Source organism: Suncus etruscus, chromosome 9, assembly GCF_024139225.1.
Source record: "Suncus etruscus isolate mSunEtr1 chromosome 9, mSunEtr1.pri.cur, whole genome shotgun sequence".
In the NCBI taxonomy this organism is placed as follows: Eukaryota; Metazoa; Chordata; class Mammalia; order Eulipotyphla; family Soricidae; genus Suncus; species Suncus etruscus.
In genome coordinates, this window is record NC_064856.1 from 57,567,716 (window position 1) to 57,585,142 (window position 17,427).

At 42.0% G+C, this 17,427-nt stretch overlaps 1 protein-coding gene across 1 annotated transcript; it reads left to right on the forward strand.

The window, feature by feature from the left end:
* The first annotated feature begins 2,240 nt into the window (after positions 1 to 2,240).
* EIF3F (eukaryotic translation initiation factor 3 subunit F) lies at positions 2,241 to 10,177 on the forward strand. Its single transcript, XM_049781059.1, has 8 exons — positions 2,241 to 2,646; positions 5,610 to 5,680; positions 6,232 to 6,311; positions 6,731 to 6,868; positions 8,628 to 8,719; positions 9,167 to 9,303; positions 9,417 to 9,530; positions 9,941 to 10,177. The coding sequence occupies exons 1-8, from the start codon at positions 2,247 to 2,249 to the stop codon at positions 10,016 to 10,018; spliced, it is 1,110 nt and encodes a 369-aa protein (XP_049637016.1). The 5' UTR covers positions 2,241 to 2,246; the 3' UTR covers positions 10,019 to 10,177.
* Positions 10,178 to 17,427: the final 7,250 nt, after the last annotated feature.

Consider the following 17,427-nt stretch of genomic DNA (forward strand, 5'->3'; position numbering starts at 1 on the left):
ATATCAGTACTAACTAAGCATTCTCTCACACCTAAATTCTGGTTTCTGTGTCCATCCTTACTTCACTTCCATTGTCCCTGTTCTATAAGCTCCTAGCCATCAGTTCCATTAGAAACTCTATAACTCTCCTCAGATAAACTATTTACCTCTATTCAAAGCAATTGAACAAAAAAATGTAAGTCTTAGGGGTGGAGCAGTGGCGCGAGCAGCAGGGCATTTGCCTTGCATGCACTAACCTAGGACGAACTGCGGTTCAATCCCCTGGCATCCCATATGGTTCCCCAAGCCAGGAGTGATTTCTGACCGCATAGCCAGGAGTAACCCCTAAGCATCACCTGGTGTGGCCCAAAACAAAACAAAACAAAGTAAAACAAAACAAAACAAAATGTAAGTCTCTCCATATCAAACAAACCATCTCAGAGGATCAGGATCGTGCAAACTATAATTACAGAAAACAGATCCAAGAAGGGAGTTCTTATGCATATGGGTCAAATTAATAAACTCAAGTTCAGACACCAAACTGGGACTTGACCTACTTAAGGTTGTTGATAGATTTCTAGAAAGGCAAATATTATTAACACCACTCCACCAATAAGAAAACAGCCTCAGAAAGAATTCTATATTTTCAAGAGTTACACAAGTAGTTAGGATTTGAGTTCTTCTTTTCACAGAGCAGTAATAATTACAATCATTTAATAATAACTACTAATATCAAATGGGTGCTAAGAGCTTTATGAACCTTTATCTTACTTAAAGATTAGTGTCTCCAACTGACCACATCATACATCCAATTGGGTGGTTATTGGACTTCTCAGAAGTGGCATCCAAAAATAAACTTGGGATGGTTTTTTAAAATCTTGCTCCAGTTTGTAGCTTTTTCTATCTCAAATTACAGAAATTTCTTCATAATAGTTTCTCAGTACTCACACATGCGCATATACAAATATACACAATTATACCCTTGTCATTCATATTTCACATATGATTTTTCAGAAAACCCTTTTATTTATATCCTAAAAAATATACCCATATTCTACCCATTTCCAACCAATTTTGCTGCAACTGGCCTGGTCCTAGTTTACTGCAATTTAGATTACCTAGTCATCTTCTACCAGGCCTTCTGTTCTTTTCTTTTTTTTTCCTCCCCAATAACTTTTCCTTCCCCATCCTAGTCCTCTCAATGCAATTAAAGTGCTCCTTATAAAACTAAGATAATAACCCTCTCCTACTCAAAATCCTGCAGTGGTTTATCATTCAGAATAAAAATCAAAGTTTTACCCATAGCATAGAAGGTCCTTAATGACCTTCTGCCCACCTATTTTTAATAAAAAATTTCTTTTAAGCACCATGGTTACAAAAATATTTCGAGTTGGGTTTCAGTAACTCAATGTACATCGCCCTTCACCCATGTTTCTTAACACTCTGGCCATCAAATAGCCTCATCATACAAGGTTGGATCCTTCAAGTAGTCCACTAAAATATAACACTCTAATTGACGCATACCCTAACAACTCCTAACTCACCCTCACTTCTCACCTACCTTTTCTTTCCTATACCAACCAACACATGCTAAGCTAAAAAGTATGCTACATAATATACTTATTTTTGGTTTATACCTTCTAGAACATAAACATTACAAGGAAAAAGATCTTGGTGATATTCACTAATACAACCCACGGGTATAAAAGAACTCTTGGCACATATTCAAACTATTGAATCATGAAAATACTGTCAAAATAATATTCTTTAAGAGGGACTTGACGATGGAGGATGTGGTACAAGGAGTAGCACAAATGCCTGTTCCCACATTCCTCACTCCCAGTACTGATGAGAGGAACCCCCCTCTCCAATATACCTGGCTGGATCACCTCTTAAATAATAATTAAGTAAACCAAAAGAACTTTGATATTCAGTATCCCAGTGAAATCGAAAACAACTGAGACTCTTGCGTTACTCTCTAGCTCTATCTGGCGGCAGCTGTGCGAACTGCATTGCTTCTCATCTAGCTCCCGGAAAGGTCCCACAGCCAGGATCTCACTCGGAACTCTGCAGCCAGGCTCTCATGGAGCGAGCATCGGACCTAAATCAAAAGAGCACACACTCCGGAAGCCGGAAATTGCGGCTCCCTAAAAATCAACCAATAGAAACACAGATCTTTGGCACGTGTTTCGAGTTCAACCTATCGGATTCCTGATACCAACAGGTCCCGCCTTCCCGACTTCCGGGCTCCTTCTCTTCTCGGCAAGATGGCCACCCCCGCGGTCCCGGCGAGCGACTCTCCCGCCACGCCAGCTCCAGCTTCCTCGGCCTCGGCCCCGGCTCCGGCGGCGGCCTCGGCTCCAGCTCCCGCCTCGGCCGCTGCCCCATCTCCGGCGCCGGCGGCAGCTCCTGCGATGGCTCCGGCTGTGGCTGCCGCTTCGATTCCCGCCTCCGCCTCGGACCCGGCGGCCAACGCGGCCACCACCCCGGCTCCCGGCCAGGCGCCGAGCTCTGCGCCCGCCCCCGCGCAGACCCCGGTGCAGGCGCTGCCCGGGCCCTTCCCCGGCGGCCGCGTGGTCCGGTTGCACCCGGTCATCTTGGCCTCCATCGTGGACAGCTATGAGCGGCGGAACGAGGGCGCTGCCCGTGTGATTGGGACCCTGTTGGGTGAGTGATCGCCACGTGACGTCCTCTTCTCCCTCGGCTTTCCACTACCTTATCCTCTTGGGGGGGGGGGGGCACGGGGTGTCACACCCTGCTGCACTCAGGGGTTCCTCCTCGCTCTGCGCTCAGAAATCGCTCCTGGCAGGCTCATTTGGGGGACCATATGGGACGCCGGGATTCGAAGCACCGTACTTCTGCATGCAAGGCAAACGCACCATTACCATGCTATCTCTCCAGCCAGCCCCTACCTTATTCTCTTTTTTTTGGGGGGGGGGTCACACCTGGCATCGCTCAGGGGTTACTCCAGGCTCTGCGCTCAGAAATCGCTCCTGGCAGGCTCCGGGGATCATATGGGATGCCGGGATTCGAACCACTGACCAGCATGCAAGGCAAATGCCCAACCTTCACCCTATCTCTCCAATCCCTACCTTATACTCTTAACCTGTTTCTCATGCAACATTTTTTTTTCAAGGAACTTGAACTTGCCCTCCGGACAGAGGCACCTAGGGACTATACAGACTACAATTTATTAAAATCAGGGTTGGCGTGTTGAGTATCTTATGCCTTACTCTTTTCATTACCAGTAACGTTTTGTAGTGTGAAATATGGTTTGCGTTTGGGTTGAAAGAAGTGAGTTCGGGGCCGAAGAGAGGGCAGCGGACCCAAATCAGCCCTGTCTTCCTGCGCACGCGCACCTGAGTACAGCTGGCTGTGACCCAAAATAGAGTTCTGACTCTTACTTGGAAAATAAGAACCATTTGACTCCCCATACCCATGACCACGTTTCTTCTCCCCCTCCCTGCCCCATAGCTCCCAAGTTCAGGTGTTTACCAAAAGAATGTGTAGTCATTAGGACAGGTGTTTGGGGGGATGTCTTTATAAGCACATAACCCACCAAGAAAGGAAACCTGTTTGTACTTGCTTCACCTTTGGTGTTTCTATAATATTCTGCTTTCCACCTGGTTCTCTGTCCCTGTCTTCCCTGACACCGGTGTCTAGGATGGACCCATTACCTGGGTGCTGTCACAGTTTCTCCAATTGTACATACATAAAGACTAAAGTTGCTGTTGGTTCTGTTGCTTCACCTTTAAACTAAAGACCCATTTCTTGGCCCACGTCTCCCTGTGGTGATCATCATGATAGATCAGGTAACTTACAAAACTGAAAAGTTAAAAAAAAAAAGACCTGTTGACATATAAATCTTCTATGATACACTGCTGGGAGGGACTCTGTCCCAATTGCTGCCACTGTTCCTGGTGTACCACTCCCCCAACTCAAGCAGCAATTAAGTGGAGTATGGGCCCCGAAAAATAAATTTTGTTAAGACTCTGAGGACTGCTGCTCCCATCAAATTTATTTTTACTCAGTGTTAAGGATCTTAAACATCTCTGTAGAACCACTCAATTTTATGTTTTTCTTGTTAGGAAGAAATGGGTCCTCCCAAGCATTCTCAGGTAAGTTAAGTGCACAGACCTGAGAATGCAGTGGTGCTTTGGTGTTGGGTGTCACCATGTAAAACCATATACCTGACTATCTCTTGACCCTCTTTATTAAACTTAGATACATGATAGTCCTTTTACTGTGAGGGGTGATTTATTGCAAAGAGTACACAATTTATAGGTGGATACTACAATTAGAGCCATTTGCCTTATATCTGTTGAGTCAGAGAGGAACATGCTTTGATTAAAGGAACCACCATAGTGTAGTGGAATAAGCCAATATGTAACGGCAACATCTGTAGTGAAGGAGGAAACATTTGAAGCCTAGTGTGAGAGCTGCCAGAAGGTTAGGAGAAAATAGAGCTATTGAGGAACTAGCCACTTAGTATGGTCAAGAAACAAATGTGGGGAGTTTAAGGGTATCAAAACATGAAGAATAGAAGTTTGTAGTAAAAGATTGATGTTGATATTTCATATTGACTTATAAAAGAGCACTTTATGAGGTTAGGATTAAGGTTCTGATCAGATTACTGAAAAGAATTATCAATGAAGCATCCTGAAATTTGTGCTGAGACTATACTTAAAAACAGTATAGAAGTCTTTCAGGATAAATTATAAGGTGTAAATCAAGCACCTGAAAAAATTCATCACATGGCCAGGAAAGTTATGCAAAAAATTGGAACACATAATTTGCCTGTGCAGGGACCCAAATTTGAGCTTCATCACACATGGAAACCCTATTTAAGTTCACTCTCAGGCTAAGTGCAACACTAGAGTGTGGATCTGAAAGCCCCTGAGCACTGCTTTGTGTGCTAAATGAGTATAAGGTAGGGGTGATGGTGTGCAGGGATGAAGGTCATCAAATGAAGATCCAGAATGGCACTGGTTGTAACAGACAAAAGATCACCTCCTGAAAGAAAAATAGTATTATTTAGTTGATGGTTATGGAAAGGAAGTGGTGATCATACCAGTGTTTCAGTTCTCTTAACCCTGATCCCTGGATTGCACACTTAAGAGTTATGGGTTCAGTTTAGTATTTGTTGAGTTTCAGATGTTCAGGGGTAGGATACATGCCTTGTATTCAGCCACACCTGGATTATCTCCAGGACCATACACATATGATTCCTAAACATAGCAATGCAACCCTAGAGCCACCAATTGGCCCAGAATCCCCAGCAATGCAGCACCCTCACACTGACTGTCAAACAGTTTGCTGAGAATCACTGAATGGAGCTCCTGGGCTTCCTTTGGCAAGTATCTTGCAGCTCTTAGAAGATGGATGGTTGGGGCCAGTGAAGTGGCGCTAGAGGTAAGGTATCTGCCTTGCAAGTGCTAGCCAAGGAAAGATCGCGACCGGGGTTCGATCCCCAGCCGTCCCATAAGGTCCCCCCAAGCCAGGGGCAATTTCTGAGCACTTAGCCAGGAGTAACCCCTGAGCATCAAACGGGTGTGGCCTGAAAAACCAAAAAGAGGAAAATAAAAAAAGAAGATGGATGGTTACATAACCCGGCAATTCTCTTCTTATAGGAACTGTTGACAAGCATTCAGTGGAAGTCACCAATTGCTTCTCAGTGCCCCACAATGAGTCAGAAGATGAGGTAAGTGGAAATTCATGCTGCCCCTATAAGGTCTTATTTTTCTTTCCTTTCCTTTCCTTTCCTTTCCTTTCCTTTCCTTTCCTTTCCTTTCCTTTCCTTTCCTTTCCTTTCCTTTCCTTTCCTTCCCTTCCTTCTTTCCTTCTTTCTTTCTTTCTTTTTTTTTTTTTTTTTTTTTTTTGCTTTTTGGGCCACAACTTGTGATACTCTGGGTTGCTCCCTGAGTGCTATGCGCGAAGAAATCACTCCTGGCTTTGGAGACCGTATGGGATGCCAGGGATCGAACCAAAGTTATCCTGGATCGGCCACATGCAAGGCAAATGCCCTGCCACTGTGCTATCGCTCCAGCCCCGAGGTCTTATTTTCTGATGAGCTCATCTCCTCTGAAAATGAAGTTTCCTCTGAACAATATATTGTCCTCATAACTAAATTACTAGAGTTGAGTGATTTTTTTTTTTTTTCCATTTATAGTACACACTTCAAGGCCTCTTCTTTGCTCAGTGTTTGTATGGACTTTTGTTTTCTTAGCATCCTTTCCTCCCTACCTCTTTTAGGTTGCTGTTGATATGGAATTTGCTAAGAATATGTATGAACTACACAAGAAAGTCTCGCCAAATGAGCTGATTCTAGGCTGGTAAGTTAGGGGGAATGGGGTCTGCATTTGGAGATTCTTGGTGATTGTCAAGAGTCCTTTATCCCTGGACTAAATATCATATTCCCTCTTTAGGGGAAAAATGGGGATTTCTTGCCTTCGGGGCTATCAAGTCAATGTCTTTTGTGGGTAGTACTGATCCTCGGGGGCCAGAAACATTTGTTTTTAGTGAATAAATCATGTTTGACTTACTGGTGTCTTGAAATTTTCAAAAGCTCTAAGTATGCCTTTGATATTAAATATGTCTTTCCTATTTCAGAGCTTTTTGATGGGAGTCATGGGAGTGACATTTGGAGTGTCATAAGTATCACTTCAGATACTGGGGGATACTCACCATCCTGTATGGTATTGCTGTCACTTGCAACCATTTATCACTTGAACTGGAATTTTTCGTTTTGCAGGTATGCTACAGGCCATGACATCACTGAGCATTCAGTGCTGATCCATGAGTACTACAGTCGGGAAGCCCCTAATCCCATTCACCTCACAGTGGACACAAGCCTCCAGAATGACCGCATGAGCATCAAAGCCTATGTCAGGTGACCAGAGTCTTATGTCATGAAGGAATAGAACTACTTTGTAGGACCAGAGAACATAGTGACGAAAGCACTGAACATGTTATTAGTCAGATTCAATTCCTGACATCCCATATGGTCCCATGACCACTACCAGGAGTGATTCCTGAATAAAGAACCAGGAGTAATCTCTGAGTATTGCCAAGTCTGACCTTAAAACAAAAAAGACCTAGTGTAGAACCTACCTGGGTGGCACCACCCCTTGTAGGTATATTTTTTTAGTGCATAATTCAGCTCCCTTCTAAGGAAGACCTTATCTCAATTCACAGACATCATTAGAAAGAGTTCTGTGTTAAAACAAATCTCTGAAATAGTTATTCAATCCCAGTTGTGTCAATGATTTCTCATTACTCTTGAATTCCTAAACATCCCACGTTCAGAGGTGCCCAGGTACTGAGAGATGATGGGAATCCAGCGCTTTTGTATGCTATGCTCTAGCCTTTAAAGCCGCCTCCCCAGATCTCTACTATTGCTCTAAAACATTTGCAGGTGGCACCTCAGATTTTTGAGCAATACATCATGTGTTATCTGTTCTGGAAACTACTCCAAGTTCTTCAGTGTCCTCATGGGGTATTCATCTCATGATCCTTCACCATCTCATCCCTTGGCTTGTCATTACCTTTGGAACTGAGTGCAGTAAAATCAAAGAGAACTATCTTTATTTTGGATCCATTACAGTCTTGTAGTTCATACAGAAGATGTGGGATATTGGCAAAGACACAATGGAAAATTGTAATAGAGGAGTTGTGGGAGTTATTTGAGTTACATTTTCTAGTTAAGATGAAGGTGTTTGTTAGTACATCTTTTACACTGTTGAACTCTGCTGTTTTCTTATTTGGCATGGATAGTTACCCTTGAGCCATTATGCACTTACCAGGCAAGTCCTGATAAGCCACTGGTCTACTACTACTACTACTAAATTCTACCAGTTACTTGATTTCTTAATCTCTCTAGATAATTCTTCAAGATTCAGTTGAGTTCTGGAGAGAAAGCTGAGTAGTAGATGCAATTCAGGGTCCTAAACTCTACCAAAATTGCATGCTGCACTTTTGCCCAGGTACAGCTAAGCATAGCCCTGGTGACCTCTAAGCATCAAATCTTGGACCCAAATACTACCCTGATATTGCCATGTGTGGCTCCTGCTGAAAAGATTTTGGAAACTGGAAAAATAAAGTATAGAGAATAAAGTACAGTCCTAAGTTTTTACAACTCCTTTTGAGGGATCCAAAAATAAAAATTTTTAAGGTTAGTTTGAAAGTGGATGAAAGAGATAATAAAAGGCAGTTTTCATGTCTTGTCCAGGCTGGGACCACTTGATCCAAAAGGCTCAAGAGTAGATAGATCGATCATTTTGTTTCCTCTCAGTTTTTTCTAACACCAAATCCCTGGTCTGTGAGAGGGGACTCAGCTTTCAGACCTGGACAGACTGTACACTTCCACTTCAGGGAAGAGAGATTGAACCCTGGATTCCTTTGTGAAGCTGGCTGCTTGGAAATCTATATCCCTAAGAAGAAACAAGATGAGTCTTTTCTAGTTCTTCATTAGCACTGGAAAAAAAATATATCAACTTTGCTTGCCAAGATGAGACTTGGTACCACAAGAAATCTCACTAAAGGTCTCATCTTGGCAAGCAAGGTTGACCTTTGGATCAAGTGATTCCAGCCTGGACAAGACATGGAACTTTTCCCCAAACCAGCTGTTTACTGTGATTCTCTTTCCTCAGCACTTTAATGGGTGTCCCTGGGAGGACTATGGGGGTGATGTTCACACCTCTAACGGTGAAATATGCCTACTATGACACTGAGCGCATTGGAGGTGAGTGTCTGAACCACTCTTTTCCAGTCTTTTCAAAAAAAGTTTGCTTCTCCCTAACAGGGAAGAGGGGATTGATCTAGGACTTACAGTGACTAGATATCACTATCACTCTCCTGTATAAGTAATCTTCAAAAAGTTAATTAGGAGTTCGTTAGGGGATTGATCTAGGACTTATGGTGACTAGACATCACAATCACTCCTATATAAATAGTCTTCAAGGAGTTAATTGGGAGTTTGTTAGAGGGAGTGAGATCAGCTATAGCTTCATACATCCATTCATCTGAAACTAGAACTAGTGATTAACAGACCAGCTGAAGGAACTGAAGCTATGAGAAAGAAAAAGCACTAGATCATAGGAGTGTGTGGGAGTTAGCAGGATGGTTAATTGTCATTTTACTGATGGGATGACTGAATTTCTATCTCTTTCACCTTCACCCACTCCTCCAGTGGACCTGATTATGAAGACTTGCTTTAGCGCCAACCGTGTGATTGGACTGTCCAGTGACTTGCAGCAAGTAGGAGGTGCATCAGCTCGCATCCAGGATGCCTTAAGCACAGTGTTGCAGTATGCAGAGGATGTGCTGGTGAGGAGGGAAGAGAGCTGGAGGAGGGCCTGGGTCTCAGCTTAGAGAGGGGCTGGTCTTCAGAATAGGAATTAACTTTATTATTGTTAATCTTTTTTTTTTTTTATGCTTAGTCCGGAAAGGTGTCAGCCGACAATACTGTGGGCAGGTTCTTGATGAGTCTGGTTAATCAAGTTCCCAAAATTGTCCCTGATGACTTTGAGACCATGCTCAACAGCAATATCAATGTGAGTACCTTTCCTGGAATTGGAATTCCAGGAATTCCCCTGCCTCCACTCCTTCACACCAGTGAAAGGAACGGAGAGAGGTGGCCGGGAACGTACAAAAGCCTGATTCCACCTTTGGCCTCCTTAAGAATCCAGATTTGGAGGAAGGCTGCAGACTATATGTGCTCAGAAGTTCCCTCCCTGCCCCTCCATACATTCCACTGGCTCAGTTTTGTTAATACTTAGTTTTGATCCATAGCTGAGAGAATTTTGGAATTTAAAGGTTAATGAGATGCTGACTACAGGGAGTTCATAGACTCTCTATAGTCAGCAGTAGATCTTAGCCCAAAAAACCCTTAGCAGGCCAAAACCAGCTGTTCCTTTTCTTGCTTTTCCAGCCCTTTATTCATGGTGGCTTCTTCCTCTTGCAGGATCTGTTGATGGTGACCTACCTGGCCAATCTCACACAGTCCCAGATTGCCCTCAATGAGAAGCTTGTAAACCTGTAAATGGACCCCAATCAGCTGTTCTGCCAAACTGTCCTCACTACCAGGACTCAGAATGGAGTGAAGTGAGGTGTTTGGGGGTTTTTTTGCTTTATTTTTATTGCTTTGGTCACTCAGTCAGCTGCTTGTGACTTCAAATAAAAATAACCTATCTTTTATAAATGATTTTATAAATGGAGCTTACTAATGAGTAGAAAATGAGAAAACTATAAAAACCAGAAAGTGAATAGGTAAAAATTTTGATTGATAAAACTTGTACATGAAGTCACACATAACCAAAACCACTTGCGTTTATATTTTCTAATTATAGTTTAGTTAACATAGTTACAATGATAGTGTTAAAGTAATGGTATTGATGTACCCTTCCAAAGTGCTCAAGATCTTTAGTCATCGTCCCTGTGTCTCCCATAGTCCACCACTGTCCCAATCCCACCCCCTACTTCAGAATTCTTCTACACACACACACACACACATATTTCCAAAATACTTTTGTTTTACCTAGTTTTAATGGAAGTACTTTACTGTTCCTTCATAGTTTTTTGGGCTACCCATGATGGGGCTTGGGGAACAATTTGGGGGTGCTGGGAGGTTGAGCATGAGTTATTCATGTGCAAGGCAAGTGCCCTACCCACTTTATTATCATGCTACCCTCCCTATGACAGTTTTTGTTTGTGTTGTGGGGTTGGGTGTTTTTGTTTTTTTTGGGGGGGGTCATACCTGGCATTACTCCAGAGTTGTTGCCTGTGGTTCTTGGGGAGGGGGATGGACATATAGTGCTAGAGATCAAACTGGGAACTTGTACATGCAACACATATACTGAATACATTGAATTTCCTCTGAATTCTCTCCTAGCCTATTCTTTGCTAATGTTCACAACAAACTGGATCTTGACTTTTTTTTATTTTTGTTTGTTTTGTTTTGTTTTGTTTTGGGGCCACACCTGGCATTGCTCAGGGCTTCTCCTGGCTCTGCACTCAGAAATCATTCCTGGCAGGCTCAGGGAACCATATGGGATTTCAGGATTCTAACCCTGGTCCGTCCTTTGTTGGCTGCTTGCAAGGCAAAAGCCTTACCGCTGTGCTATTGCTCCAGCCCAACAAACTGGATCTTAAAAGGTTTTTGTCCCTGTCTTCCTTACATGAAAGCAGTACAGCGGGCTATCTTCTGGTATGAAGTATCCAGAGGAGAGAAGTATAAGTGAGAATGAAAACAGTGGGGATATACCTCATTTCCAGGACTCAGACATACTTGTAAAAATAAGGATTAGTCTTGCTTCACCAGAAAATGGAAAACATAATCTAAACTGAAGGGGAGGGTATGGTTAGTGTTTTGAATAGTAGGATGTGGCTTGCTGTGATTTAAGTCTAAAGAGATTTCCCTAAAAACTGGTGTTTATAACTTGAAATCAGCCTTAGATTATGTTAAGGTCTATGAATGACTGCATTTAAGACATGACTTTTCCTAGGGACCCTATTAATGCCTCTGATTTGCTCAGATATCCCTTTAATTCTAGAGTTCTGGCAGACAATGAAACATCTGAGAAAGAAATGGATTCAGGCATTCTGAGGTATGGTTTATACTGAGTATAGCTTGAATGAATACACTGGCAATTAAAAAGACCTGCTTCCTGATTCTAGCTCTTAATAATATAATCTAACAAAAATCAAATTATCTTAAAAAATGTGAATAAATGGTTGTTTTCTTCAAAGTATGAAAATGTAAGCCTAGGGCCAGAGAGATGGTATGGAGGCAAGGCATTTGCTTTGCATGCAGAAGGACAGTGATTCAAATCCTGGCATTTCATATGGACCCCTGGGCCTGTCAGTAGTGATTTTTGAGAGTAAAGCCAGGAGTAATCCCTGAGCACTGCCGAGTATGACCCAAAAACCCAAAAAAAAAAGAAAAGAAAAGAAGCCTATAAAATGATTAAAAGTATAACAAATTATGTGGTTAAAAATAGCAAGTGTGGGGGCCAAAGCAATAATAGTTCAGTAGGTAAAGTGCTTGCCTTGGACACAGCCAACCTAGTTTCAATATTGGGTTCCCATATGGTCCCCCAAACCCATCAGGGTTTATCCCTGAGCACATAACCAAGAGTAAGCCATGAGCACAGCTTAAGTATGACCCCAAAGTAAAATAAACAAATAATAATGACAAAAATACATATTATATATCCCTAAAGATTTAAAAGTGTTAGGCTAACAAGAAGCAAAAGATTTAAAGCAAAATCAGTAAATACCACCACCTCCTGCCCCTGCAGCCCAGCTAGTTTGGTTTACTGGAAACACTATAACCTAAAGACACAAAATTGTCCTAAAACTTTACTCAGTAAAAAAGAATAGCAAGTGGAAAAAAACATCTCAGAAGATAGGATGTTAAACACTGAGATATACTTGTGATTAATGTGCCATGAAATCACTGAATGCAAAGTCAGCAAGCACTAAACCTTGATTCGTAGGGGAAGGTTAGTGTTCTGCTAGTCTCTGGCTACAGTTTCATCAACTGATCAATACATGACTTTGCTTTTTGTCTGTTTCTGTTTGGACATCTCATTATATATATTGTCATTAGCATTGAACTCAGTCAATGTTGCCACAATTCAAGTTTGAACAAAGCATGTCTGATGTAGTTCTTTTTCTCCACATGGGATGTCACAGCCTTGTACTTAGAAGCAGCAGACAGCACTTCAATACTCCACGTGGGACTATTAAGCAGCAGAAAAGGACACAGAAAATAGCACTAAATAGAAGCTATATCAGGAAGAGATAGCATGTCCTTGTACCTCAGGGATATTTCGATTGTGCCTAATGAGCTTAGATGGCTGACTGGGGTTACTACTTCGTTAAAGATCTAATAATCCTATTTAATAGAAATATAGATAACCTTTCAGTAATGTGCACCATTCTTGTTAGCCATAACCTGGCCTGAAAGGAATCTAATAGTATCCAGATTGTATACTTGTTTACATAAGTCTTAAAAGATTGCTATAAAAAAAAAAAAAAACAAGTCAGCATGTGGCTGAGTATAAAATTTATGCTACAGAATAAGTAACTTTTATAAATGTAGGATCAGTTTTAAAATTTTAAGTAAATTATTATTTTTATTTATTTTTTGTGATTCCTCAATGCACAAAACTATAATTGAATTTTAGGTATACATGTTTCAATGTTAGCTTTCATTTATCAATATCCCAGGTTCCTTCCCATCCTTCCAGACTGCCTCCTTGTCAGATTTTTTTTGTTTTTGTTTTGTTTTGGGGCCACATCCTATGGCGCTCAGATGTTACTCCTGACTCTGGCTTCATATATACACTCAGAAATCAGGCTCAGGGGACCATATGGGATGCCAGGGATTGTACCCAGGTCTGTTCCAAGTTGGCTGCATGCAAGGCAGCTGTGCTATCACTTAGGCCCCTTAATTTTTTTTCTTAAAGTACTGGTTTGCAGTATTGTTTCATGTGAAGCAATCCTGCGCCACTCTTGGAGTCTCCTGTTTTCTCCACCATTGCTCCATTGTGTAAATTGGAATTTTTAAATATACAGAATAATCATCCATTGTAATCTTCAAAAAATCTTACATTGATATCTTAGGCTTCTGTGCATAAACAAGGTAAATTATTGCGTTGGGCATGTTGTTTTCAGTTTGTGCTGTTATTCACTGCTGAATAATTGTGTGCAAGCACAAATGAGTTTTTCTTTTAGGTAATCTCTGTCCCCTATTCTGTGTCTGGGAAGTACAGTGCGGCCCAGATTCTGCAGGTGGAGATAATGAAAGTCTTCTCTAGCTGATAGGACCAGAGACAATATCCCATGACTTCCCTCCATAGGTCCATAAATACATAAATCTCAAACCTGAGTCTGCCAGGTCGGGCAGAGTTCTTAGATCACCTCAATCAAATAGCTTTCGAGAGCTGGAGGCTTTGAATCTAGGAGCATGGGCATGTGTAAACATTCTCTTCTAGTCCCAATCCACCTGCCCTCTCAAGCCTGTGGATTGTTAGCAAATAAAACTGTTTTTAAAAGTTTTATTGGTTGTTGATCTCTCAGGATCAAGTATTACGCATACTTGTTTGTAGGATCAGAGGTCACACCCAGTAGTCTTGGAATCTCACTTGGTAGCATAGGATGGGGCTTGAGGCTTCATATATACAAGCAGTCTCTACCACTGAATCACTATCCTGGGTCAGAAAAGTAAATTGGGGGGCCAGTGCTGTGGCACAAGCAGTAATTTGTCTGCCTTGCCCGCACTAGCCTAGAACAGTCTAGGACAGACCAAGATTCGATCCCCTGGTGTCCATTTTTTTGTTTGTTTTGTTTGGGCCACACCCAGTGGTGCTCGGGTTACTTCTGGCTATGCGCTCAGAAATCTCTCCCAGTTTGGGAGACTATATGGGACACTGGGGGATCAAACCAAGGTTAATCCTAGGTCAGCCAAATAAATGCAAGGCAAACACCCAACCGCTCGGCCCCCCCAAAAAATTATTTTTTAAGCTTTTTAAGTCTATGTTTATACTTGGAGAGCTCTCTACTAGTTTAGTCAGAGTAATGACATCCAAAAAACTGTTGACCCTGAGACCCAAATAAGCCCTTTTTCCACCCATATTCTAATATAATAATTGTAGAAATGAAGAATGTGAATTAGGATCTGCACAGACCCTGTTCACAGAGATTCTCCTTGCCCTCATCTCAATATTACGGGAGAATTTTATTCATTCTTGATGGGTTTTCTCCATTCTACATACTCTGTGGTTTGGGAGTACTCCAGAGGTGGTGTTAAACAGATAGGTTGAGAAGTACAAAAAAATTCACCCCTCATTAGCGCAGTAATTTTGGGCATTTTATTTAAAACATCTGGTCTCTTTTTTTATTTTAACAGTGACAGTATATATTATACCGTGGAATTAGAAAATAAAATGGTATGTGTAAAGCAAAAAACCAAAACTTTCTTACATAATTAATAGATATTTAGGTAATTAACAGGCATAGGTAATACACTTATAATTTAACATGTCAGAATAAGTAGTCTTCATCTTCAAGGGTCCAGAGAACTACAAAATGGGTTGGGAAGCAAGTTTTTTATAGAATTAGAAAAAAAGGGGGAATAAGGAGGAAAAGTTAAGCTCAGAACCTGGAACTGAATTGGCATTTGGAAATTGGTTGGTAATAATCTGTCTGTTCCACAAGAGTACTATAGAAGTACCTCATCAGTTGTGATTTGCTGATGTCTTAGAAACATTTAACTGGTAGTTAGGGCTCTGCAGCAAGGAACTGAAAGGTCCAGATCAGAACGTGGCTACTGGAATCCCTAGACTAGAGGAGGCAAATCTAGGAGTCTTGCTCAGATTAGGAAGGACTAAACAGGTAAGACGTCCCACTGAGGCAAGGAGTTTGGAAGGGAGCCTCGTGTTTAAGGAAAGCTTGAGTACAAACTTTATGGGGTTTTTTGGTTTTTGGGTCACACCCTGCAGCGCTCAGGTGTTACTCCTGGCTCTATGCTCAGAAGTCGCCCCTGGCAGGCTCAGGGGACCATATGGGATGCTGGGATTCGAACCAATAACTTTCTGCATGAAAGGCACATCAGGTTTTAGTAAGCAGTAATCACTTTATCAGACTGGTAGGAAATTTCTGCAGACCTGTACTGGTCCATGGAACAGAATTCTGTGAAACACTGATCTAAACTAATAAGGTCTGCTGTCTGTCTGATCCATGCTGGTCTGTCTTCTGTCTCCTCATAATCCTACTGACCCAGGCTTAGAGATGTCAGTGTAATAATGATCTCACCATCCTACTGAGTTGGTCATTTAGTGATACCAATTGCTAGCCTGCTTTAATACTGAGGATTTCTGAATTGTGGCCACTAGAGGGCTCTTATGCACCACTGGAGACTACTGACTGCAAATTGAGTTGAGCCTTTTTCCTGCACCAGGGGCTGGTGCAGAAAAAGTGCATTCTGCTGCAAAAAGCCAGGTTAGTGCTCAATGAGTGATAAAATTTATGAAAAGAAATGCTCTTCTTTTTGAATTACAGGGCTGAGACCATAGTTCTACTGAATCACTCTAAGCTCTTTATTTCACAATGTAGTTTACAAAGTAATTTTATATATGAACTAACTTCATGGGGAATACCTTCTTCTAGTCAGTTTATAATCAATGAAACCTTCTAAAACAAAAGGCTGACAATTTTAGGAGACACCCCTATGCCAAGACAGGAGAGAAAGCTCAACCAGTTGAAAATATGCCCTACATAAGGAATCCCAGGTTTGGTCCATGGAAATACATGGTCCTCCTGCACCATCAGGAGTGACCCCTGAGCATCATCAGATATGGCAAAAAAGAAACAATAAAAACTTGTCCATGGGCCCGGAGAGATAGCACAGCAGTGTTTGCCTTGCAAGCAGCCAATCCAGGACCAAAGGTGGTTGGTTCGAATCCCGGTGTCCCATATGGTCCCCCGTGCCTGCCAGGAGCTATTTCTGAGCAGACAGTCAGGAGTAACCCCTGAGCACCGCCGGGTGTGACCCAAAAACAAAACAAACAAAAAAAAAAACTTGTCCAAAGCAGTAATATAGGACTTGCCATTATGCCTTGTAGGCAGCCAATCTAGTCCAAGTTCAATCTCTGGCCTTTCGTATGGTCCCCCAAGCCCACTAGAATGATCCCTAAGTATAGAGCCAGGAATAATCCCTGCACATTGCTGGATTTGCCCCTTCCCCCAAAATCATCCCAAATTAGTGTATAGGCCCTGATGACCAGAGCTAGTGATAGTACCAGAGTCTAAAAATGTCTGGTTCTCCCTACATTATGCTAAAATTAAAGGCACATGGAACTTCACCACATTCTATAGCCTCACCACACCCTTTAACCAGGAGATAGTTCAAAGCCGGATCATGTTTAAAGGTCCATGTAAACAATTTGTTGTTAAAAGCCTTATGTAGTTGCTCAGTTGATTGGAGGCTGAAGAGATGGATTGAGGTAAAGGTTAGCTGTGAATAGAAATCCCCCATTTAGACCTAAAAATTTCATTGGAGAGGGAACATGCTTGTCTCCTGAAATCAACGTAAGGACTTCAGAGCATAGTTAAATAGTAGCAGGGGAACTTCCAATTTCTAGAGTTGCCATAAGAGTTCCTCAAACATGGTGTATTGGACAACCCAATGTGTCTTTCATAGTTCTGGAGGCTCTAAACCTGCAACCATATACAGGACTATGTCCCTAAGAGAGGGTCCTCTTTTGTCTCTTCCAGGTTCTGGTGAGCCTGATAGTCCTTGGCTCACAGCTGTATACAGCGCTTCATTCTGTGTCTGCCAGCATAAGGGATTCTCATGTGTCATCCCAGCCTGCGCTACAAGAACAAGAGTCATTAGATTTGAGCACACTAATGACCTAACTTAATTATACCTGTGGCATAATTTAC